We start from the raw sequence: 26272 nt of genomic DNA, 5'->3' as shown, positions 1-26272 counted from the left end.
CAACATATGATTTGACACTGATAATTACTTTTTTTGTTTTTGGTTTTTAGCTTAGTAGAATATTTGAATAATGTATTATGTTCAGAAAAACGATTAACATATACTATCATTAATTAAGAAACAATACTGAAACGGAGCATCAAAACATAAAATATTTTTTCTTATCGTATGTACAAGGGCTTTCTCAACAACGATCGAATTATTTCAATAAATATGGTATCAGTATAATTCCAAACACCCTCATAGCATCGGCCAGTGAGTCAAGGTATAAATCCCTGTCACTTTTGTAATACTGGTGAGTGATCTCTTAGACTAACCAAAGTATTTTTCAACACAAGGAATTTCATAAACTATGTTAGTTTATTGGTTATTGTTTCATCTCCTAATTTTAGTGAATTAGAGCAGATTAGACTGTGAGGTCTGAACGCTACACGTCAGATGTAGTATATAGAATGTTTTTCAAAAGATATGACGAATGTTAGTTTTTATAAGAAAGGTTGTTGATATTGTAATTGTGAGTGTTAGTGTAGTTGTAGTGTGTGTAGTGTGTTCAGAATACTAACCTTAAGAAAAGACTGAAGAGGGAGAAGGCTTTTGAGTTAGTTACCTAAGTGCTTGATGTAAGTCCAATAGCAATAGTAATAACAAAAAACATTAAACGGAAGCGAGTGGAAAAACAATCATTTTTCGAAAAAGAACAACGAATAATGGATAATCAATATGTATCATGCAAAATTTTGACAGCTATAGATGAAACAAATGAAGAAACAAAGACTCTCATAAGAACGGCAGATAAAAGTTCAAATACAAAAAGCTGCAACGATAGGCTGGAAAACTGCGAGCATTTGAAGTGCAGGATACACTTAGAAAATTGAGGGAAGAGCAACACAAATGTACAATAGGAAGTAGAGAAATTACCTCAGTGGATGAGTCTACACAAACCAAGAAAGTAATAGGCTCTAGTATAGATTGTCAAACTGACAAGAATGTTGATAGAAGTATAAAAATGCTGAACATCGCAGAGATCAATGAGATTCTTGATAAAAAAAACGTAAACAAGGAGGAAATTACAGAAGAGAACTGGAAAACAAGTGCCTAGATATAAACAGATCTGTTGAATTGTGTCTTCCAAGAAGCCATCGTAACAAATGACCTACGAATACTTATGTATTCATCTTTTGAAAATTGATTTCTTTAAGAATTGTGGATTTTTAAATTTCGTTTTTTCTTTTGAAAGGCATTGAATTTCTTAGCTATTCAAAAAGCAAAAAATGCATTGGAAGAGAATAATTATCCAAAATAAATTATAAACAATGTATTCAAGAAACGGATGGATAGATCCTATAATCAATTAAGAAACAAAACATCAATGCATAAAACATTTTTCCTTACCATATGCCTAAGGACCTTCCTCACAACTGTTTATATCAATGAATATTATATTAGTATAAGTATCAGTATAACTCAGGAAGCATACATTATCCAAATATTTCACTATGGTGTTGTCTGCATAGGGGAGACATCTCAATGTTTATGGAAGTGACTAAAAAGTCGTCAATGTGATAAAAAAAGTAAAACTGTATTAACGATCATACAATCAATTTTGGAGATTGAAAAATTCGTGGAACGGAATCAAATACTCGAAAAAGAGAATTTGTAGAAATAGTTCACATACGTGGGAAAAAAGCTATCAATGATAACCTAAATAATAAACATGAAATTTATAGTTTTATTTTATAAAATTTATTGCAACTACAATTAATTTGATAGATGGCTGCTACATATTTTTTGAGATATATAAACTGTGGAAAAAGAAATTTTTATCGTTAAAAAAGATTTTTATTCTTATTTCATAAGTATTTTGATATTCATGATCTAGCAATTGATGATACGTCAATATTATATGCTTTTGAACGAAATTTTGATTAACAGAGATCTAATCAAGATAGCTTATACATAATATAAATGTTATATAAATAAAAAAAGCTGATGTGTAAGTTTGCAGTTACACAATGATAACGACTCCCGTACTTTCGTGGGAACATCGCTAAGTTGCAAAATCCATTGAATGAATGCTGACGTTTCTCCAATGTAGAATATAGACTGTCCAATTTTATGTAAAATGGTCAGTTACTATTATTATTTTGTTATTTCATAAACATAACAGTTGCGCAGTCAGTAGGATTCCTAAACACATTTAGAACAAGGAAATGTGGAATGTGGTGGTTCCTAAACCTTGTGGAATCACTAACCCTAGAGACCTTATTAACTGGTCTAAATCAAAAAATTAGTCAACTCTCATAACAGTTATGACCATTATACTGATAATAGCCAAAATTTTCATGAGAATCCAGATGAATTCTGTTAAAATGCACTTGACTAACAAGAAATGAATCCCAATGCTCCTGAGGAAAACTATGATACTGCCAATAGTGAGCCAAATTTTGACTCGCCGATAAAACAAAATTCAAATTTGTCGGTTCCAATCTCACTTCACAGATTTAAACCATGAGTTTGAACTATCTAGAATCGGATTGTTGCGAACAGATATTCCTATAAAAAATACTTTACCAGTTAATTCAAAAAACTTTATGGAAGTCGATCTGCTGAAAATGTGAATATGCACACTATAACAAATCAAAAAATTATTGATATTATTGATAGCTCAAGGGAAAAAAAGAGCAAAACTTTTTGGTTAAAATAAATGAGAGGAGAATTTTTGGTTTCAGTCCTAAATGTAAAGTGTATTCTCAGAACTGTAACATTTCAAAAACTAATTTTAGGATCATATGAAATAAATACTGTAAATGATAATCAATTAAACACCGAAAAAATGTGTGTAGATAGAGTATGAAAAATTAAACAGCAACTAAGACTGGACCATCTCAACGATGCGGAGCGAGACTTAATCTTCCAATTTATACTGATTTATCTGATATATTTTATTTAGGAGGAGACGCATTAATTTATACGAATGGAATGAAACATATATATCGGTTCACTGAAATCCATTAACAAAAAGTGAAAAATCAGACCAACAAAATGCTTTCACAAAATATTTTACAACCCAGTAATTTTCCATGGCCGTTGCCTGTGTGGGTAGTGCCTAACAAATTCGACATATTCTGCAAACAAAAATGTCGTGTCGTCGTATATGCCAAATATTGGATATCTATTGGATCGGTTTGGGAAATGTCCACTAGATATTATATCCGGGTTTCATCAGATTGGAATAACGACTGAAGATGTACCAGAGACCGCTTGCATAGTCAAAAACGGGCATTTCGAATTCCTTAAAATTCTGTATGATTTAAAAAATGCCCCTTCGGGGGCAAATGTCAAATGCGAATTTTTGAAGAAAGAAGTCGTCTACTTTGAACATCTAATCATAAAAAATGGAGTTAAACAATTTCCAGCTAAAATTGAATGTTGAAAAAAATTCTCTTGACTCAAGAACCAAGAAACAATTAAATCCTTTTTGGGACTCGATGGCTACTACTGAAAGTTTATATCGAACTTTGCAAAAATTTCTAAATCGACGACAACACTTCTACAAAAAGATGTACTGTTCTATTCTCTTGACTCAAGAACCAAGAAACAATTAAATCCTTTTTGGGACTCGATGGCTACTACTGAAAGTTTATATCGAACTTTGCAAAAATTTCTAAATCGACGACAACACTTCTACAAAAAGATGTACTGTTCTACTTTGACTACGATTGTCAAAAGGCTTATCAAAAATTGAAAAATGATTCAACTACTACTTCGATTTAAATATATCCAAACTTCGAGGAACCTTCTGACTACAGATGCTAACGCATTTGCAGTTGACGCGGTTTTTTGCAAGGCCCGATAGGAAAAGGTTTGCCTATTAGCTTATGAGTATTCTTAGAAGAACATGATAATCGAATCCAATTCAAATCTGGTAAATATGATGAAAATGCTGATGCACTTTTTCGGATAAAAATCAACCACGTAAAAGATTTCCATTCCTTTCTTCCAAAACTGGGAAATTTCAAACAATTCTCATCTTTTGTCGAATTATACAAAACAAAATCATTAAACGATTATTCTAAAATAGAATATTGTAATAACCATATACTAGACAAGCAAAATAAAAACATTCCAACTATTTTTAAAGAAAATAATCTCAAGAATTTCATAAAACAATAATATAAGATATATTTGAAGGAATCCCCAAGTTTTCTTACTCAACAATCCACGTATTTGGAGTGGAACCATCAAAACTAAAAATTATTATTCTTATACTATGTGAACCAACAATTTTTAGTAACCGAAGTGAAGAAGAAGAAAAATATGTAGTTAAAGTTAACTCTAATCTACCTCTATTAGAAATTGATGTGAAATTCACACAAATTCGTCAAAATGTTTTAATGAACAAGGAATACATCAAATATAAACTACTTTAGATTAAGGCGAAAGTCACCTTCACTACGGAATTTATGAAATTGTTAGGTAAATACGATAGAGATATAATTGGACTGGGCTATTAGAGACAGAAAATTATAAAGTCATACCGCGCTTGTCAAGAATAAAAAATCTACTGCAAAAACCCCTCGTTGTAACCGAAACTCCGAAAATACCTTTAGAATGCATTAATATTGATATTTTATAAGTACCTCAAAAAAGTTGTCTTCTTATGATAAGAACATACCCTTTTGAGGATAAAAGTGCAAAATCTGTTTTCCTTGAACACTTTCGTACACCACTCCGAATTCAATGAGATGATTCAAATAAATTTAACAGATCACCCCAACGATCACCCCTCAAGTATAAAGTAGATGACAAAGTTCATGTACAAGAAACACAAATTAAAATTAAATTAGAAAAAAAATTTAGTGGTCTTCTTGAAATCCTATAAATACACGAATTATAAATCCAAGATCAATTTTGAACTTATTAAGCCCTATGTTGGAAATTGATTTATTTTTAAATTTTTTCGGAACAACAACATGTCAATATAAAATTAAACCAATAAACATTACAGTTGGGATCTACTACTACGACTAAACCAATGTAATGGTTTGAAACGACGATTGGACCTTATTGGTACATAAAAATTCATTAGATTTTAAACAAACTTTTGAAAGTATACAATAAAATCTTATATTCAACATAACTTTGGTTCAAATTACTCCATGATAATGTCCTTTCGAATCACTTTTACTTATTGCAACAAATCTCGAAATCTATCGGTGAAAAATTTAGTGAAATGTCGAGCGCACCACAAATATATACTTTTTTTCACTTGAATCCAATACTAATTTATGATCATAGAATTGGATTTTACCATAATCTATCAAACGATGATTGTTTGTCCTATATTCCAATACATGATTTACAAAGATGCAAACAATTATCAACTCATCAAAAGATGTGTCGCGAAATTTACGCCTATCCTATAGACAACAACGTGATGTGGAAATCTCGTTTCTAAAACATTATAAGGCATTTCCTACAAATTATAAGAGTGTGATAGTTAACGGAAAAGGTTATAATGTGCAGAAACTCGATGAAAATGTTTGGTTAGGGTCGATCGGTGAACCGGTACACATTACTATAAGGTTTCCGAACACAAAAACCAAAACATTAACTGTGAATGAAAATTTTATTTTGCAGTTATATTCAGGATGTTCTGCTTTCGTTGGCATTATCAAAATAGAGGCTAGAACCAGAAAAACGACGAACATTCCCACCTACCACATCCCGTAACGATTGATTACCACTGTTGTCCAAACTTACCAAATAAACTAGACGTACCTAAAATAGAACTGCTAGTATTCAATGCTATCAATGTGAACAACAACAAAATATAGACTGTAACAAAACTCCAAAAACTTGGATGAACTCATATAAAATATATCCTGGCTTACATAATCTGAAAATCGGCAGAAAAGTCCTCTCCAGAAAAACTCAACGACGTTACTGTTACACTCCACAATATCTTTTTAAAAAGAAGACCCAAAATTGAGATCGACACCCCTAACTCAATAAAATTGATTCTTAAAAAATGAGTTCCTGAATAATATATATATATATATATATATATATATATATATATATATATATATATATATATATATGTATGGGGATGCGGCATTGAAACTAGTGGACTTTAATATATTTTAAGAGCTTCCGAATTCATCGCCAGTCGATGAATACTTAAGTAGTTCATAATTCAGGAAAGAATTCGTTACATATATATATATATATATATATATATATATATATATATATATATATATATATATATATATATAGTAGGTCAAAGTCGTCCTTACTATATCAATAACTCTGTTTTCATATTTTACAGAAGAGTGAGAAACGTTGATTCAAATACTTATAACGATTAACGAATATTGATATACTCTACATATTTAGAAAAGTAAATATACATAACAGAATTCAACAATAAATTGTTTGTAGATGGTATTACAACTTCATAAAGCCGTTATCCACACTTCAATTTAATCATTTTTCATTTGAAACATTATCACATAGTGTCTTTCAAGATTTTTGTGAATCAAGACTTACAAAGGTTGAAATTCAACAATCAACAAAATTTGGTTTTGTCTTACGTTAGCGATATTCTATTAAAAATGAGCAATTCTCCTATTTGTTTTTTAATAATATTTGTTTGTTCACGCGTGAATTGTTACGTAATGCATCCTGCTAGAATCTTTCAAAACTATCCCATAGCGACCACAGAGCAGCCCCCAGAAGTTACAACAAAATCACGGTGAGTTTCAATTGATTAAAAAAATATATTCCAATATTTTTGATTTGTAATAATTTAAAAAATCGGAAAATATAGATTTATATCCAATTCCATGGCTTAGAATACATGAATCCAGAATTAAAGTAGTACAATTGAAAACCTGGAGAATCATCATATTATGAATAATGTATTTTTTCATATTAATTTGCAATATGATGATATAACATCAGTAAACACTCAAAATTAGTATTCGATGGAGCATTCAGAAGTGGCATATTTTAGAGTATATTGAAATGTCTGAAAATGATTTATTGCCCATTCTATACTATAAGAGGAAAACTAATTATAATAATTTTCGTTACCACCGGACATCAATTATCGAAACAATATTGAAATATTTCCAAAATAAAATCATTCCCATTTCAATATATAAGCGGAATACTAAAAAAATGATAGCTTCTGATTACCACAGTTTTCAGCAAAGGAGGTAGCAAAAAATCTCAGTAGCTTTACTAAGTTATATCCGACAGTGAAGATGCAGCATAATAATGATACAAATTGTGAATTAATTATGCAATTTAATTTGCTCTAGAATGAAAACGTACATGTAAAAGTTTTAGTTTTAAATATATTCTATGAGACGATATCAATGGTTAGTGATATTTTTTTGAAAACTAGTTTATTTAATTTTAGTCACTGTATTCAGATACTCACTCCATCAACCACTAATACAACAATTTAAATCAGATAATTTTATTAACAGAAGAGTTATAGACAAAGCAAAGTGAAGAAAAATATTTTTCATAATAATCAAGTAGTATGTGTGAGTCAAAAAGTCTTATTGCCTCACAATTTTATTTCTTTGTTTTCGATTTTTCATGATTCTTCTGTTATAGTGCAACCTATTGTCTCATTCATGTCTTTGCTACATATTTTTTATTTAATTCTATTTATTCTCTTATTCATAGTAATTTTACTCATCATAAATATTTTTATTGAAATTATCATTGAAATGTATTACTGAGCCAATGATTATCTTTATAATATATACAATATATATATATATATATATATATATATATATATATATATATATATATATATATATATAATATAATATATATATATATATATATATATATATATATATATTCTTTCTATGAACTCTTCCACTTGATAATGACATCATATTAAATTATTGATTAAATTTCAATAGCTATGATCAAGGTTTGGAAGACTATGATGAAGCAGCAGCCAATGCAGGGCAAGGTAGAGCAATGATGGATGTTGTTCAAGATTTTGTGCATGATAATCATCATGATCACGAAATCATTGTTGATCACCCTCCAACAATGAAAGAAGAAACTAAGCAAGCTGTGGACAGTTGGTCTAGTTACTATGAATTTATTATTACTGAAGGATCTTTCAAATTTTGGGCAGCTTTTCAGGTAAGCTATCTTTGTAACAGTAGAAAACTGATAAGAGAAGTAGTAAGAGAGAGATAGATGGATAGATACCTATCCAAACTTGTGTACACCATTTACTTTTTCTAATCTACTTCCAATATAGATTTTTAAATTCTAATGTACCGGAAGACGAACGTTATAATGAGTAAATTTCTAAAAAGTATGTGAATCTTGAAGTTACCTATAAAGCACGATTTTTATCGCTTCAGTAACTTTTTCAATTCAAAATTAAATGTTTTCATTCGTATAATATAACGATACGCGTTGTGTGCATGTATATCGTTAATTCAAAATGATAAAAGTAAAGTACTCTTATGTTTCCTATTCTCAATAATGGGAGTATTTCATGTTTTATCTCATACCAACAATTGTCACTATAGAAAAAAATACGCCAATTACAGATTACACTGCGAAAATTATAAACATTGCAGCAAATAAAATATAACATAAGTTTGTTAACAATATGTTCTCTTGTAAAACTCTCCGTATAGAGTCAATACTGGTTTGATCTACTCCATTTTAGTAAACAAAAACATAGTGCTTGATTCAGTAACAAATACACAATGAAAAAATAATTTAAGATCATTATACCATAGAAACTGGAACAATTGATACATTTTTATTTCATTTCAGTTATTTACGGCGCTTTTACTAATTTATTCGTCACTTGCTGCTGCCTACTATGCAAAGTTCAACATAATTACCACAGACTATGACTATTACGATGATTTTTTCGGAAGATCGAACAATGCTGCACAATCAACTAATCTTTGGTCAGGTTTGACATCATCAACCATTCAAAGGATATTTGATGCGATATCTTCAAAAAAATATACATAGTGTTTATTCTGAGAGTGGATTATACCTATAGACTAATATACAATTCACAACATCTAAAATATATACATACATATAAATTTCTTCAATTTCTTATTTCTCAGACCTTTTGATATATTATTGCTTCTAAATGTTCTTGATTTTAGGTCTCTTCTATTTTAAAAATAGTTTTTTTTATAGTTTTTAAGAGAAAGATAAATTTGACATTTTGACTTTTCGAAAATATTTTAATATTTTGAGAAAGACTTAAAGAGAAATCGAAAGGTAAAATTTTATCTATCTTTTAGAAGTTATTGAAAAAATTAATTGTGAAAAAGAAGAGACTTAAAATCAAGAACATTTAGAAACATAAAAACATATTAAAAGGTCAAAGAAAGAAGACATTAAATATATATATATATATATATATATATATATATATATATATATATATATATATATATATATATAATCTTGAGATGTTAATTTTCGATGATTTTTATCTTGAGTTAATTTTGGTATTTTTGAAATCAAAATCATACTTTTCATTTTATGTAATGCGGTTAATGTATTTTTAGTATATTTGTGACCATTGATACTCAACGATATATAAGTTTGGAAATTTAATTGAATAAATAAATTAAATTTTCAAACTTATATATTGTTAAGTATCTAAGGTAGGTGAACTGATATCGAATATTACTTTGTTCTGTCACCTTATGATATTACTTTTTAACATTTTTGAAACAATAATTTCAACAAAAATTTTATTTCATATTTTATCATGTGTGTTGCCAATACTTTATTATGGAAACGCTCTATTATTTTGATATAAGCCACTATTATTTTGATACAGAAAACATGAAGTAAATGGAGAAAGTTTTCAAAAATTTTCCGATGTTTATCAAAAATGGCTTTGTATATGGGTCCAAAGAACATGTAAGCCACTCTTGGAACAAATTTGAACACATATGTCTTCGGATTTATATTAAATATGTTTTATTATGACTCAATGAGTTTTATTTTAATCTGTTATCAAATGATTACAGGTATTCTAAATTTCCAATCTAACAGTTTACCTGTCTCTGAAGAAGACAACATGATTATAGGAATGCGCGTCGGAGAGTGTAATTGTGAGTGTTGGTGTATAGATAGTGTAAACAGTGTGTTCAGTACGATCACAATTATAAAATCGTTTTTATATGAAAGATGAATTATGGAGGAGCATAAATCAAATTCCATTCCATTCTTAAAATATTTTTGTCTTCTAATTTTTCACTTATATTGAATTGAAAGGCGGTGCATAACGTGCTTGACTATATTTTGTAAAAAGATAAAATCCTGTAAATTTTATATTGATTGAGAGTTTTATAAAAGGGTTTTAAAATAGATTGATAGTATTAATGATACTATGCATGAAACAGACTAGAAGAAGTAACGAGGATGTAAAAACAACGATTATATAAGTCTGTGTCAACTTGGTGATTTTTGTTAGGATGTGGCAATGAAACAAAAGTGAGAAAAAAACAAAATACAATAGAAGTTGTGAGTTAAGCTCTACAACTGAATCTGAGTCATATTCTGCATGGTGAATTATATACTTAACTTTCGAAACTTTATTTCAAAAATTTCGTAAAAAATTAAACATTTAAACAATATCTGAGTTATCAATCCAACGATGTCGGCAATTGATGTATTCTTTCAGAATTTTAGGCAATATCATATTGAAATTGTGTTACATTAAATTTTTGTAGAAAATATCAATTTCTCGGCATAAATTTTGGAACAATTGATGGAGAAAAATTTACTTGATTTACAATATTGGAAATGTCAAAATATGTAGTTGGAAATATTTGTTATAAAGAATGGAAAATCATTTTTTTGTCATTTATCCAAGAATCACCTACCTTTTGGTAAACCGCATTATCGAACGAGCACTACATTTACCTTTCGTTTCGTTAACGGGTTAAAATTTCGCGTAGAATTGAAAAAAATATGCAAATGTCTGCCTCGATACATAAATTGTGACCCCTTTATTTATTCACGTCAAACAATTCAATTAAACATTATAATTACCTATATATATATATATATATATATATATATATATATATATATATATATATATATAGATTGTCCCTGTATGAATAATAACTGAAAATTATGTTACTATATATTCAGAAAAAACTTTTATTACTTCTTAAATCTGTCAGCCATTAAAATTTTCCTTCTCGTATAATATCAAGTCCACAATTTTTAGATGATATCCGGTATTATAAATTCAAAGTTATATAACCCAAGATGTTATAATTTATTCGACTTGAGTGTGTTAGTTATAAATGAAAATTTTATCAATCAAATCAAATTTTCAAAAAGTACTTCACAAAAAATATCTGAGTTGCAAGCAAAAAAGTAAAAAATCACCCACCTAATCAAATTTGTCGAATTCGCCTTCATGGTTTTCAAGTTAAACAAAATATAACAAGATAATTTCTTACGGAAAATTACTTTTTCACTAAATTTGCGATTTTCAAATGAAAATCTCTTCAAAATTCTACAAAATCATTCTCACTAAAACTACTTATATTTTAAAATAAAATTCCGTCCGCTTTCGAATTCCAATTATACAGAAAATTCCTTTTTTTGTTTTTTTGTTTCAATACCTGATTTTATTAGTTATTTACAACCAAAAATTTTAAGATTTTTAGTTTTTTAACAGCAGAGAGGCCCACATTATTTTACTTTTATCAATTATGATAGGGTTTTTCTCAACTATTTGTATTTCCCAATATAAGAAAAATACCGATCATTTATATGTTTCCTAGTAGTTTTGCAAAAAATTCCATTCTTACAAAAACATTTTTTTGAAAAAACTTTTTCATAATTCTCAACATTATCACTAAAATCCATTTAGAATACGAATTACAAAAGGAAACATCGAGAAGAGGTATATAAGTTTGTTTAAATAAACAAAAAAGGGTGGTTGGTTTTCGAAGATATCTATTAATTTTAGTATCGATTCTTGGAACAAATAAAAAGTAGGTAATAGAGGGTTGACATGGGCGTGTTATTTTTCAATAACACATTTATATTCTTGATTATAACAAATGTAGTAAAAAAAAGTAAATTCGATAAAGAAAGGGTCTGAGAAGGTTCCACAATTCACAATATCAAAATATCGATCGTAAATATTACATTTGGACCATAAAATAAACATAAAATTTTAAAAATAGAATAACAATCCCTCGAAAGATATTGAAATATCAACCCTAAAAACTATCTTCTACCTACCTACGAATTATTGTACCCCGAGAAGCTCATACAAGAAATTAAATAATTGAAAAGTGAATATTGAAAGTTTTGACCGAACAGTTTTCAAAATGCAAATCAGTCACTTGAAAAACATTCTCGACAACTTCATTAGCTCAAAAGTTTTTCTATTTAAATAAAAGATATTGAAGCAGCTAAGCACTAAATTCAAACAACAAATTATTTTATCTTTCCTACAACTACCAATTATTCGAACACGATGAAAATAACAGAAAATAAAATATCTGGAACCCTGATATGGAAAGTTTTCTGTGATACAGTTTATAGATAGATAATTTTCGCATCATTTTTCTTTCAATAACTTACGAAAATATGGTAAAATTGTTCGAAAGACATTTATTTGGTCGACACATATATTGGAAACTATCTGTAACAACTTTCGGAAAATTAATAAACGGGAATTTCGCGTCTTTCTCTTTCTCTTTCGCGCTACCCCGTATTTGAAATTTCATAAAGTGTACTAGTTTTCATGAAGTTTTTTCGACAGATTTTTCTGGAAACAATTGAAAAATCACCAATTACCCTGAATAAATAATTTATATTGAACAATAATTAACACTGGATTTAAAAGAAAAGTCTTTTACATAGCATTTCAAAAAATGTTAACATAATGAATTTACATTCGAATTATAGAGAAGAAAATAGCTATTTACCATACCAATATACATTTACATTCTTTATTTGGGAAATTTTAGGACGTCCCATTTTGTATCAAATTTTATACTTTTTGTACTTCAATATCTTAGTTTTTCCCTAGTTTTTTCTTGATTTAATTGCTATTTACCATGGTGAAAATGAACAAGATTCGAGGTAATTCAACCTCCCCAAAATATATTGAAACATGCCAAATATAAAGGTGGCTTTTTTCTTTGGTCCACTCTGTATAAATTTTGTATTGTAACCAATCGACCAAGTTCATCATATAACTCGAATGTGGCAATTTTTTCAAATTTTCAAAGGTTTGTTATAAAAATGACAAAAAAATCTTTTGCCTTCGATTTCGCTAGAATTTTGCACGAGGGGGTGATTTGGTATGAGGATCCCAGAAAAGTTATCAATTTCTCCGGAAAAAAATCATTAAGGGGGAAAAAATGCAGAAAAGTTGTGAAAATTGGATTTTCACGAAAACCGTTGCTCAAATTCTAAAACTTGTTTCGGAATCTCCATGGGAAAATACATTGTACCACACATTTTTTTCGATACTTTTGAAGTATGCCATTTTTTCAAATTATTATTGTATCTATGCGTATAACGGGTTGCGGATATGACAGGCGCTACAAAACACGTGCGTCCTCTATGCCAGAATGTCCGAACCACACTTTAATTCCACATAGTTCTCACAGTAAAATAGAGAGGAGAGTTTGTGTCTTGTCGGGCACACGTTTTTTTCGATATTTTCGAAGTATGCCATTTTTTCAAATTGTTATAGAAATGACAAAAAAAATCTTTTGACTCCGATTGTGGAGAAAAGTCGTGAAAATTGGATTTTCACGAAAACCGTTGCTCAAACTCAATTACTGATGTAATTTTCGGAATCTCCATGAGAAAAAACATGTAACCACGCGTTGTTTTCGATACTTATTAAACCCCGAGAAGTGAACACAAGAAATAAAATAATTGAAAAGTGAATGTTTATAAATTGATTTCGACCTGTTATTGGATTTGTTCATGATTAAGCTTTGGTAATATTTTGAAACGAGATAAAAATTATAGTTCAACTAGAAAATCTAATGAACTATACTATTCAAATCAACTTTCGTAAGTATTGTTATACTTAATTCCATATTTGTTCCACGCGATATACATAATATCGAGTTAATTTTGTCTAACAAAATAAAACACTAGAAAAAGTTTAAAAATATTATATAATTATATGACTATTTTGATAAAAAAATAATTTAAATAGAATTTCTTTCTTCCGCTTCTCCGATTCTCGCCGCTCTTAATTTTTTTTCTGCCTCTTTCTAATTTTTCTTCATTCTAAAGGATTTTGTATTATACCTTCAAAAATAATATTTTTAGTATCTCGATGATAAATCATAAAGACGAAAGGTCTATTAACGGTGATAGTGATCGGTTGCATTAATGGAATAATCATCGCATTCGTTGATGCCGATGCGGTCGTTCCTTCTTCGTCAACCATTATTTTCGTTTTATGTAACAGTCTATTTACTTTGGCGTCTTTACCTTGGACGATTCTGGATAAATTTGCTTTAGTACCAAATATATCTCGTACATTTAACTAAAAAATAATAATAATAATAATAAATGCCATATTCCAAATTACTGCGTGAATACTTTTTCTTCTAATTATTCATACAATCCTATATTATTTTGATAACAATTTGTTAGAGATTGAATAAGTTCAATTTAGTAATTTGAAATTAATTTTAGAAGATTTTTGATGTTACTGCCTTTTGATAAAGATATAAAGAACAAAAGTTTAATATTAAATGTTTTTAGTATCTCGTAGGAAAACTGTGTAATTGTCCTTCTTAGTAATATTATAATACCTTGTATAATTCTCATTCTATCTTTTCAGGTGTCCAACAAGTTTTTTAGTTCCTCCTGTACCGAATGTTTCCATTCTCTCCTTTCTCTACTAATCTTTTTATTCCATCTAGAGCTTTTCCCCATATCTTAGTCTATTAGTCTATCCATTTTTTCCTCAGTCTACCTCTTCTTTTTCTACTTCCTACTTCCATGCTTATTATTTCGATACCTTTTGCATATTTTTCAAATGCAACCTTTCCTTTTTTGTACATCATATCTCAACCTCCATATGATTTTCTTTTCCTCATTACATATGTTCTCTTTCCTATTTGCTTACTTCTTGATCTTATTTTTTTGTCCACCCTCTCTTTCTGGGCTAACGTGTTAATATATTAAAATCATCCTGGCAATATTAATCTCACGTTTACTTTTTCTTCCTCTCAATATGTTTATCTATTTCCACAATTTTTTTGTATTTTTGTGAACTGTTCACCTCATTTTTGTAGTTTTTGAAATGTCCAATTATTATTGAAAATATCAATATTTAGTTTATTGAAATATTGTGATGCACATTTAAACAGGTATTAAAATGAATTAAGAATATAATTGAGATAAATCAAAGCCTATTTTAATAAATAAAAATATTTCCCAAAATTCAAATACTTTTTTAAGCTCGTTTAGTTTTTATCAATATTTTCTATCCATACTATTAAATTAGATACTCATAAAAATGAAAAAAAAATAAAATAAATAAATAATAATATATAATACTTACAGCTTTTAAATTATCAGTTAAATCCACAGAATATTCGAACGAGAATCTCGGTAATTCCAAAACAATTTCTGACGTCATCAAATTATTTAAAATAGTCGACATAAAATGCGGTAAATCACGAATAACAGTCCGTACGTTGGCATTTGCGGTCGGTAGAATCAATAACATTGAAAATTTATCCTAAATAAAAATAATAAGAAACAAAAAAAAACGTTTATTCATCTTATCGCCCCGTATAATATTTACCTCATACGGAATATCTACGACGTAAGCTCGCAACGTGTTGATGTAATTGTAGTTAAAATTATCGGAAATATGCATCATGTGTACTTCGACGCATCCCTTATTTGTATAAAAACATTTTTTCATTGTACTTTTTATATCAAAAGATTTCTTCCATTTTCCTTTGAAATATAAGGCGTTCGAAATTATAATGTACGATTCAGGACTGATCATTTCTAAAACATAGTTATATAGTTCTCATATTCATACACTCATTGGTCTAAAAATATAATTATTGTAAAAATATTTTTCTTTTTTTTTGTTGAAGCAATTGAGCATAAACATAAATCTTTAAAAAAAACTTTTAGATGATACGAAATTCGTTTTATTTTAATAAAATTTGTAGTAGATCTTTTTTTATCATGACAGATTTTATTTTAATCTACTTTTCAACAAATTTCCATCAATATTGTGTCTTGAAAACCATGCCAATATAGCCGTTTTAACGTCAACGGTTTTGTCATAACGGCTTAGTAGTTTTTTCAGAGGAAAAGCACGTGATAGTCACTAATCGTTATATCGTGACTGCAGGGGGTATATTTTTCACAACCGAATACTATAAACAGATCTTGAGTGCGACGTTAAAGAGTATTAACAAAAATATGATTCCATTGGCCAAATGACATGAATCGACGTTATAAGACATCTAGAGAGGGTAGACGTAAGGAGAACCATCTCTGTACTACAGAAAGTGTCTATCAAATCCTTTACGTTAGGGAGGCGCTACTATAGCATGAGTATAAATTTTAGTTTTGTAATAATAGACTTTATAATTACTTGCAAAAATTCTTACGAATTCACAATAATTAATTAACATTCAACGTTATCTCACAGTAGCTTTTCTAGGTTATATTTACAAAATTATTTTCGACTACGTGAATAGTTTAGATTTTGTATACCAATATTTAATTAACGACTCTAGTCATTTGAAATATGAAATTTTCTAACACTGCATCCTTCAATCTATATAAAATAACTAAGTTCATATGATATCTCGTCCGATAGAAGCGCCACTCTGGTCATATTTTGAATTATAATGTACCGTCTACAAGCGGACAGTTTTTAAGCTTAGCTCCCTTGTGACATGCTCCTCCTTACCTCTACCCTGCATAAAGACTTCAATCAACATAAAATGACAATAGTCAATTGGCTCGAAAGGACGTCAATCCATATCATTTGAGGTCATTTTTCATTGCATAAATCGATTATTATGAGAAGTTGTGAATAATGAGGAAAAAATTATTATATAAATGAAATTATTTATATTTTTCTTATTTTTCATATAAATGCGTTCAAGTCTCGCGCTGACTTTTTACTTGTTTCCTATTTCTTCAAAAAATTAAATAAAAGCACTACTTAATTGTCAGCGAAATTGCACGAACTTTTTTGTTCTATTCTCATTTTTGTTTAAACAACTATTTTAAAAAATTCTGATCGAACAGCGCAATCTTATTTATACTCACTTAAAAAACGTACCTCGTATTACACGAAAAAAAAACCTTTAAAAACATTCACTTTTATCATTTAAATCATGTTGAACTCACCCTCAGAAATAATTCGATCTATTGTTCCACGAGTAGAATCTGATACCCATTTATTAATTACTTTGGCAGCTTGAACAGCGTTTGTAAAATCTAACGATTTCAAATAAGCATTATAAAATTTCATCACAACATTTTTGTAATCTTCCAATAAACGTTCTTTATCTGAGGTAAATACGGCATTGTGACATTCCAAAAATGTATTCGCAGTCGCTTTTTCCTATATAAAATGAACAAATCTCATATTATATCAATCAATAAAAAAATGTAAAGAGCACAAATACTGTTATAGAGTTAAGTAATCCAAAACAACCCTCTTCACAGCGGCGAATCATCATCAATTACTTATTTATTATTATGAACTCTAACCTCATCAAGTTATCGTTAATATAAATTTGTTTATGTTTAGTCTGTCCGTCAGTTTTATAGATTCCACTTCAACCCCATTAAAGTCTTCAATTATTTATTATTAATGTGACTATAATGAATCATAAATATAATTATCTAATTTTATAATTATTATTGTATAAGATAAGAACTAATAAATAAAGAAGTCTGTAAAACTAATACTTCGTTCATTCAATTTGATATTCGTCTAGTATGCTAGTCAGATTAGTGTAACTCTAAATTATTAAATCCTCAGTATGATAAATAAATTGTTCTTAAAAAGCAAGTTAGTTAAATAACTTAAATCACAATTTTGGAAAAACTATTTATTAACATAAAATTTAAATAAACAAAGTGGTTTCAAATAATTTGACTACCGTTCTCGATGGATGTCACTATTATATCTGGCCCTGTATGCCAGTTTATTATCTCTTAAATACTGATTCTATTCTATAGAAAGGTGATAATTAATTATATTTATAGGCGTCACGTCAATAAAATAAGTAATTTGGGAATTTGATGGAACTTCACGTATTTAAGGGACACTTGGAATCGCTTATGAAGACATTGAGAACGGTCAGTCTACAATAAATCTTACAATACAAAACGAATACAATAGTAAGTAGGTAGATTTATGATTCTTTGCAGTCACAGTAATATTAGACAGAAATAAATGGAGCATAAAATAAGACATATTGTATAACTTAATTTATGGTTAACAGATCTTAAATGGTTCCCACGACCAGAGATGATAGTCGGACAGAGCCAAATCTGGCGAATAAGGGGGGTGTTACTCTAGTACAGAAGCAAGATTTTTGGACAAGAAACTTATTAGGTATTGGAGAACCAGAGTGTCGCCATTCCATCGATTGCTGCTGAATCGTAAAAATGTACCCAAGTCTCATCCATAGTAACAAATCAGTTTAAAAATTCTAGGTTTTTAAATCGAGCACGAAACTGGTCTAGGCTAACTAGATATCAATACATCCTCGTATAAATTTCGACTTACATTTAAATTGTTTACCAGTTGCTGTAAAATCGTTCTAGTCGCTTTTAAATTGATATCGGGTATTCTTAAAGCTTCGCTAATTTCCAAAGCGCAACTTCCAATGGCTCCTTCCAAAATCATCGCTAATGTCGTTTTAACACTAGCCGGAGATATTAAAACGTTGACGGGAGAATATTTGAATTCCTTTAAATAAATTATTAAGTTACTATCCTGAATACGAATTATTTTTGCAATATTGTTGATTTTAGCTATTAAAAAACTTACGCCGAGTAATTCTACATCAAAAAGGTTAAATCTAGAAGCTAACTGAGTAATATCGTCATCCGGAGGTTGGTAGGAATCTGGATCTAGATTTAAAGTTGGAGCATTATTCAAATTTTCTTGAGGATTATTATATTTACTTTCTACAACAACGTACTGTGATTGATTAACTAAAATAAACACCAGATTTTCAAAATTAATTTTCTGAAAAGTATTTATACAAACAAAACATTTTATATATTTTATAATCATCATCATTTTTTCATTAGCTCACCTTCTAATTTTCCCGACTCGTAATTATTTGAATTTATCGAATCCCAGGAACCCGAAGGATCTTCACATTTACCAACAAATAGTATAGTGTTATTGGGACCCTCGATAAAAAACATGAAAGGATGAGACGCGTTGAATGTTAATATATTTTCAGCGAATTTGTTACCCACGTTGAATTCTGCGGTTAAAAATGAATAAATAAAACACCACCATAAATATAAAGATTTTTTTTTAATAAAATATACCTGTCGCTGAATATATAACGCTGCCTTCTTCGTCTACTTCTATTCCAGACTTTTGAACAATATCATTTACAAATAAGCGTTTCGGTATTGCACTATTATTTTTAATAATTCCCGTCAGACTAGTCATATTGTCGAATATTTGATGAAAACCAAACTAAAGAGAAAAAATATAAATTCCAATATATTGGAAAACAAAAAAATTGAAAATTTAAAACGTTATTCTTAATCGAATTACAAAATAAAACCAGATCTAAAATTCTGTAACGTCACAACCCCTATAAGATACTGTATACAAAACAATTCTCTAAATTAAGCACAAAATTATATTAGAAAACATCGCATATCAAATATTCAATTATAGAAAATCGTTAAATTGTCCCATAAATTATTCCGTAACAATGAATATAGAAAAATTTACCTTTCGTAATATAGGAGCTAATTTTACGTCAAAATTAAATTTGAATTTTGGAATAGTAACTCGTACAGTTTCTTGTGTCATTTGAAATCTTATATTCCCTATTTTAGATAAATCTACATTTTTTATTAAATCGTCCAAGCCTCCCAATTTATTAGGCAGTAGTATGAACATCGCAAAAGAACTATCCTAAAATATAAATCAAATTTGCAAACAACAAAAACGAAATGAAAAATAAATTAATTACTCTATATTCCAACCTAAGAACTTTACAGTTTAATTTGGAATCTTCGTAATAAAGGAATTCATCACTGGTGGTCATATATTCAACAGGTACGCCACGTTTAATATTCGGCGTTGTAAGAAAAGTTCCAACACGTGTTTGATTTTTGGGAAATTGGTGCGTCCATGTTCCTTTGAAATATAACGCGTTTGTAATAACCATTAATGTTTGTGGAATGTCACCTTAAAAAAATTTAAAAAAAAACAATAGATTTGATTGTATTTATTTCCCAAACTACTCCTTACTAGCGTCGATAATTTTTGTTATTTTTCCGTTGGTTAAATTTTCGATCCATTCGTTAATCATTGAACTAGCCTGTTTTGGTTTATTAAAATTCGTCGCTCGTATATCAGTTCTAAAATTACGCCTAGAAATTTGTTCGAAATTCGGTTGAATACGTAAATCCTGATCAAGAAAAATTGCAGTTCCAATATTAAGCAAATATTCAGTTCTTTCTGCATTCTAAAATAAGTAAATTGTACTCATAAAAATACTTTTACTACCAACAAAAACTAGTAATTATTCCATTGATGAAATTATTCAAAATTAATAAAACACACCTGTAAATTATTTAGAATATCAGTATATTTTTCTTTGACTATCTCTTTGTTACGATAGTTTAAAATCCTTTGAAATTCTTTTTCAGATTCTGATTCAGATCCTTGATATAACAATCCTAATATAAGTTTAAGACTAATGGGAGAAACTATTACATTTTTATATTGTGGTGCTAATTCCTGTAAATCAATAAACAAATTGTATTCGAATTTTGAAACTTGGAATATTTATTTTTACCTGTAAAAATCTCCAATCAAAAGAATTTGTCAAATCCGGATCATAGAAATGTAATTGAGTATCGAATAATCCTCTGGAATAAACTTGACTTGCTAAATTCAGTGCTGGAAATGTTTTTTTTTAAAGAACTGTAATCAGCTTTATATAGAATATTTTAACACCTCATAAAAACAACTTCAGATTACATTTAATTTGCACCAGCAACCATAAATATATTTAACGCTTTTTTAATATGTTAGAAAAAGAAGAAAAAATGGCAGCATCAGAGAGTACACGCAAGCGCATTATCAGATTTTTAAGCTTATAGTAATAGAAGACGGCTAATTTAAAAAAAAATAAATATTTATTCTAATCAGTTTATTAGAAAATACTGTGAGAATACAAGTGAGTATATTTTAAATTCACCTCATCTGTTATTGTGGTATAAATTAAATTATAACAAACAATTTTTGTATTCACAAAATACATTTTTTTTATTATTAATTGGTATGTAAAAAATTACCATAGCTATAGATGAATACTAATTGGAAGAGTTTGATTTATTAAAATATACATAATAAATATTCCTTGACTCATTAATCTAACCTATTTAAAAGGTGGTTATCAGAATTTATATCATCAAATATTATTAATATGTAATAACCTTTTCAACTTTGGCGTGTATGCAGTATTGTTTATCAATGTGAATATATATTTTCAAAAAATTTTATAGAATGATTATAAAATGCAGACTATATTAATCTCGAAACGAACATGAAACTATGTGGCAATAGAAATGTTAATAGAAAATATTAATATTATAAATATCTATAATTACCTATTATAAAAAGTAACATCATCATATAAAAACAATGCACTACAATGTTTATTGACTTTTGATAAATGACGACCCAAAACACACTATAAACTGTTACACTTATATTGGTTTATTTTTTGCTACTCCTCAAAATCATTAAATATATATAACCTTAAAAAGAATAATGAATAGTTGAATTAAATTCTTTGAGGCTGTCTATAATGTCTGGAAGTTTGAGTTGAGTAGCCGTCGATGAAAGCAACGTTGTCAATAGTTTTCTATAATATTCGCGGGATATTGTCCAATCATTATTTCATATCTTTATCAGGTCAAATATTATTATTTATATTGCAGATATATTTTAAAATAAGAATTCAAATCGAAAATAATGAGGTATAAAAATTATAATGATTAATGGAAATACCTAAATACTTATGTGTCATTTTAGAGGTAGTTTTTTAATGGTAATGATTTTAAAATTCTATGAAAAATGTATTTCACCACATTTCTCATTCAATTCCCTAAACAGAGTGTGTGTGATATTGTCACTTTTCCACAATAATAACCTTCATAAACTAGTTTAAGTAATTATAAATAAATAATAAACAATTTGGCAACACGGTATCGACAAATTCAGTGGTCGATAGTAACGTCACAGGAAAATCCATAATTAGTGACTTCTCATCAAATGTGTTAATTACAATTTTTTACGGCAGCGTTGGAATACTCACGTGGAATGTTGCTCTTAACAAACAGGTTTTACCAAATATGAATAAAAAATAACAACTATTTTTAGATAAATTTTATATCATCAATAATTATTTTTTTAATCATACAGTCCAATTGATATTTCATGTGAAGAATAAACATATCGTATCTAAAAAACTTTGTTGTGTTTGATCTTTCCTTGACAATATTTATTGTAGTATTAGATTTGAAAATTGAAATGTTCATGTTTTCAACAGAATTTTTCATGATTTAAAATAAATTCGGTTAAAATTAATATTAAGACAATTCCTGTTCCTATATTAAATTCATATTTACATTTTACTTGAGTAAAGTTTAGAAAATCAGTTATGTATCTAGTAGTTTCATGTGTTTCTTAAATCTTGTGATATCTATAACGAGCAGAGATCACTGTGCAGAATATTGCATTGATTGTGATCGATCGAAAGGCAGGACAAATAGGTATTCATAAAACTTTAAATTTATTTTTATTAAAATCTATAAATAATATTCAGTATTCAGAGTCTTTGAAAAATACAAAGATAAGTTATATTTAATCCAACTTCATTACCTTTATGGCGTGACTAAAAATTTACATTTTTTATAGTACTGTCAGCTTGAAATTATATCTACGATTCAAGGTGCAGACATTAGTAAAAATGTAGTTAATCAAGTTCAACTAAAATAATAGAATCTTCAGTTTTCATAAATATCAATAATTGATTATCAACTACCCAATTTTCCATGAGCTTTTTCCATAACTACCCATCTCTAGTATTACGTATGAACGAAAATGTCATATGATTTTTTTTTCGAGGTTATTATTATTTAATGACATTTATTGTTTACTATTTGTGTAACATTTTTAGATTATAGTAAAGATGCCAATTTTTAGTGAAAGACGTCCAATTTCTGGTAAAGATAATATACATAAAGCAGTGAACGATACTGGAAGTCAGGCCAAATCATTTATTCAATCAATTTTCGGTGATATTAGTAAAACATCGGCTACTAAACAGATTATTTTAGGAGCTTCTTCGGGATGGTACGTAAAAACATAATTCAATTTTGTTATCATATTATATATATATATATATATATATATATATATATATATATATATATATATATATATATATATATGTATTATATTTTAGGATAACTGGATTTGTATCTATGAAAGTAGGAAAAACTGTTGCTCTTGCTTTAGGTGGTGGTATAATACTCCTACAAGTTGCTAATGAAAAGGGATATATTAGGATAAATTGGAATAAAGTTAATAAGAAATTGGACAAAGTAGTTGATAAAGTGGAGGAACAAATTACTGGTGAAACTTCATCTTGGATAGATAAAGTATATTTTTCATATTCTACTTTGTTCTAATTTTACTCATTTCCTTTGTTCTTGACACCACAATTTTTTTAACAAATTTGTTTTTTGTTTACTAAATAATAGAAAAATACTACATACTAACAAATTCTAATTGGAAATAGAGGAGTGCAAGAATGAAAATTTTGATTTTAGATATTCAATTATAACAAATCGACACTTTTTATTAAAAATATAGTCAACAAAAGTGGTAGATAATTGAGATAAGTAGTCTACACTAATTATTGTTTTCATATAACTTCATAAATTCCAAGAAAATGTAAATGACTAATTTATTCCAAACAAAAATGTATGATTTTCAATAGGAATTATTGAAAATCTAGCTTTTTATATTAATTTCCAAAATTCAAAAATTGGAGACAAAAAAAGAATCTGAATAATTAGGAGTACTTCTGATTATATTACTTCACTTTGAAAAAGACTGATAATTTGAAAAAGTTCTACTTTCAATAATCGAATCAAAAACGAAGATTTTCTTACAGCTACTCCCTTTATTTGTACTTAGCATTTATTTTAATTAAAAATGGGGTTTTTAAGATGAATTTGTTCAAAAATCTGTTTTCCTGAGTCAAATAAACCCATAAACTGGTTTTTATGAGTGTAATATGGTCAAAACTGAAGTTTTCTTAGTCTAAATTGACAAAAAAAGCTTTTCTAATTTCAGTTCACTTGAAAATTAGCTATTGTAATTTTTAAGTAAAAATTGGCTCTTTTAAAAGTTTAGTTTGGCAACGGTTTTTATGAGTTAAATGATCCAAAAATAGGCTTTTTTAATTTGTCAATAATTAGCTTTTCTAAATATACCTCTATGAACAAAAACTTCAGTTACAGTTAAATTTAAATGTTGAAAATTGGCTTCTCCACATTTGATTTGTACTGAGTTACATATACCCATAAATTTTTACATTGGTCTTTTGTGGACCACTATGGTATAAAATATTTATTGTACCTTCTGCATAGCGTGCTCTTGTGAACCTAGAAAATCCCAAATGCTTTTTACTATTTTTTTCTTGATTTTGTTCTCTTTTAAACCTTATTTTAGGTAATGAACTTTGCCAGAAATAACACTCCTTTCTCTTCTGGACTCATTGGTGGCTTTCTAATTGGTTTAGCATCACATTAGAAAAAATATTTACTTTCCAACATCTTACTAAGGATCTTGGGCGTATCGTTTCTTCAAGAAAATTTAGATTAAAATATTTGTATAGGTGATCAAAAAAATTTTTATGTTACCAGCCTAAAATACAAAATTTTCTTTTCTATTATAATTAAATTTCAATTCCACGAGTCATATTAGAAAAAGACGTTAACTTTAATTCATAGCAGTATAGATATATTTTTTCAATTTATATATGAAATTAAATATGTTCTTCCTGAAGATGGTGAATTTTTACAGGCCGAAAGATTTTTTGATAGAAAACTAGATCAAGCAGAAGACGTTATTAGAAAAGGCAAAAGTAAAGCAAATAAATGGTATTCAGATAGTAATTATCAAGTTGAAGAGATTCATATATTCCTAGTCTCTTTTATAGCTGGAGTTGCTATAGGAATAGCTACTTCTTAAATTCACATATATTTAATTATAATCATCATTTCTCCTATTATTTTCTAATAAAAGAAATGCAATATCATCACTTATTAAATTAGTTTAGATCTGTGTTATTATTTATATTAACTGTATTATTCTATTGAGGCTTATTGAATTAATAAAATAAATATATTGTTAAGACCAATTTTTATTCAATATTGAATTCGATCATAATGTATAGGATTATTTGATGGGAATGTTTCAAATAAAAGTTGTATGGTTATAATGTTATACCTTAGAGTACAAATTTTAGAGTAAATGGGAAAATATAAATAGTTTTCTATATATTTTTACTGTCTTGAATTTTTATCTAAAACTTTTTTTCTAATAGTTATTAACACATTGATTGATATAGCCGTCCTGCTCACCGGAACACGCCTGCTATAGCCGTCATATTTTTATAGGCTTATAAGTATATGAAACCCATAATAGGTGTCCCACTAAACAAGTTGTATTATGTGTTACAGCCCTTCATAGCCTCTAAATAAAATATTCTTCTGGAAAGAACATGACCTACATTTACTCGCATTAGACCTAAACATTACGTGTTGTGATGCATTATAATTTATCTTATTTTGTTGACCTTTCTAAAATTGAAGCTCTTGTGCTAAGACTTTTGCAAAAGCAAACTCATGTGACTGGAACATTGCGCTCTAATAGAAG

The 26272-nt window shown here is 28.2% G+C and overlaps 3 protein-coding genes across 6 annotated transcripts; 2 read left to right on the top strand and 1 right to left on the bottom strand.

The window, feature by feature from the left end:
• The first annotated feature begins 6664 nt into the window (after positions 1-6664).
• LOC130451305 (uncharacterized) lies at positions 6665-9045 on the top strand. Its single transcript, XM_056790247.1, has 3 exons — positions 6665-6760; positions 7956-8187; positions 8839-9045. The coding sequence occupies exons 1-3, from the start codon at positions 6684-6686 to the stop codon at positions 9043-9045; spliced, it is 516 nt and encodes a 171-aa protein (XP_056646225.1). The 5' UTR covers positions 6665-6683.
• A 5153-nt stretch (positions 9046-14198) lies between these two features.
• On the bottom strand, positions 14199-22178 carry LOC130450964 (uncharacterized). The gene is made up of 14 exons (XM_056789723.1): positions 21928-22178; positions 21111-21214; positions 20876-21052; positions 20561-20777; positions 20280-20497; positions 20036-20221; positions 19618-19771; positions 19374-19550; positions 19103-19269; positions 18839-19021; positions 17446-17662; positions 15866-16077; positions 15620-15799; positions 14199-14593 (listed from the first exon to the last, which is right to left on the bottom strand). Exons 1-14 carry the CDS (start codon positions 21950-21952, stop codon positions 14327-14329), a joined length of 2484 nt encoding a protein of 827 aa, XP_056645701.1. The 5' UTR covers positions 21953-22178; the 3' UTR covers positions 14199-14326.
• Positions 21326-26080, top strand: LOC130450966 (FUN14 domain-containing protein 1-like). Of its 4 annotated transcripts, none has more exons than XM_056789729.1 (4): positions 21326-21494; positions 23502-23677; positions 23790-23985; positions 25418-26080. In XM_056789729.1, exons 2-4 carry the CDS (start codon positions 23514-23516, stop codon positions 25583-25585), a joined length of 528 nt encoding a protein of 175 aa, XP_056645707.1. In that variant the 5' UTR covers positions 21326-21494; positions 23502-23513; the 3' UTR covers positions 25586-26080. The 4 variants fall into 4 exon arrangements, with proteins under 4 accessions (XP_056645707.1, XP_056645705.1, XP_056645703.1 ...); XM_056789727.1 differs by lacking the exon at positions 21326-21494 and adding an exon at positions 22524-22662 and having other exon boundaries at positions 23528-23677; XM_056789725.1 differs by lacking the exon at positions 21326-21494 and adding an exon at positions 22951-23094 and having other exon boundaries at positions 23528-23677.
• The last annotated feature ends 192 nt before the right edge of the window (positions 26081-26272 follow it).

The sequence above is a fragment of the Diorhabda sublineata genome, chromosome X (assembly GCF_026230105.1).
Source record: "Diorhabda sublineata isolate icDioSubl1.1 chromosome X, icDioSubl1.1, whole genome shotgun sequence".
Taxonomy (NCBI): Eukaryota; Metazoa; Arthropoda; class Insecta; order Coleoptera; family Chrysomelidae; genus Diorhabda; species Diorhabda sublineata.
Note: the sequence above shows the minus strand (reverse complement) of the source record. Positions and strands in the feature narration are given on the sequence as shown.

Coding starts and splice junctions, on each gene's coding strand:
- LOC130451305 (XM_056790247.1), top strand. CDS start 6,684: ATGCATCCTGCTAGAATCTTTCAAAACTATCCCATAGCGACCACAGAG. Junction 6,761..7,955: donor GAAGTTACAACAAAATCACG/GTGAGTTTCAAT, acceptor AAATTTCAATAG/CTATGATCAAGGTTTGGAAG. Junction 8,188..8,838: donor AATTTTGGGCAGCTTTTCAG/GTAAGCTATCTT, acceptor ATTTCATTTCAG/TTATTTACGGCGCTTTTACT.
- LOC130450966 (XM_056789725.1), top strand. CDS start 23,000: ATGTGTTTCTTAAATCTTGTGATATCTATAACGAGCAGAGATCACTGT. Junction 23,095..23,527: donor TCGAAAGGCAGGACAAATAG/GTATTCATAAAA, acceptor GCCAATTTTTAG/TGAAAGACGTCCAATTTCTG. Junction 23,986..25,417: donor CTTCATCTTGGATAGATAAA/GTATATTTTTCA, acceptor GAATTTTTACAG/GCCGAAAGATTTTTTGATAG.
- LOC130450964 (XM_056789723.1), bottom strand. CDS start 21,952: ATGATGATGTTACTTTTTATAATAG. Junction 19,772..20,035: donor TAGCTCCTATATTACGAAAG/GTAAATTTTTCT, acceptor TTTTCTCTTTAG/TTTGGTTTTCATCAAATATT. Junction 15,800..15,865: donor TCGTAGATATTCCGTATGAG/GTAAATATTATA, acceptor ATTTTTATTTAG/GATAAATTTTCAATGTTATT.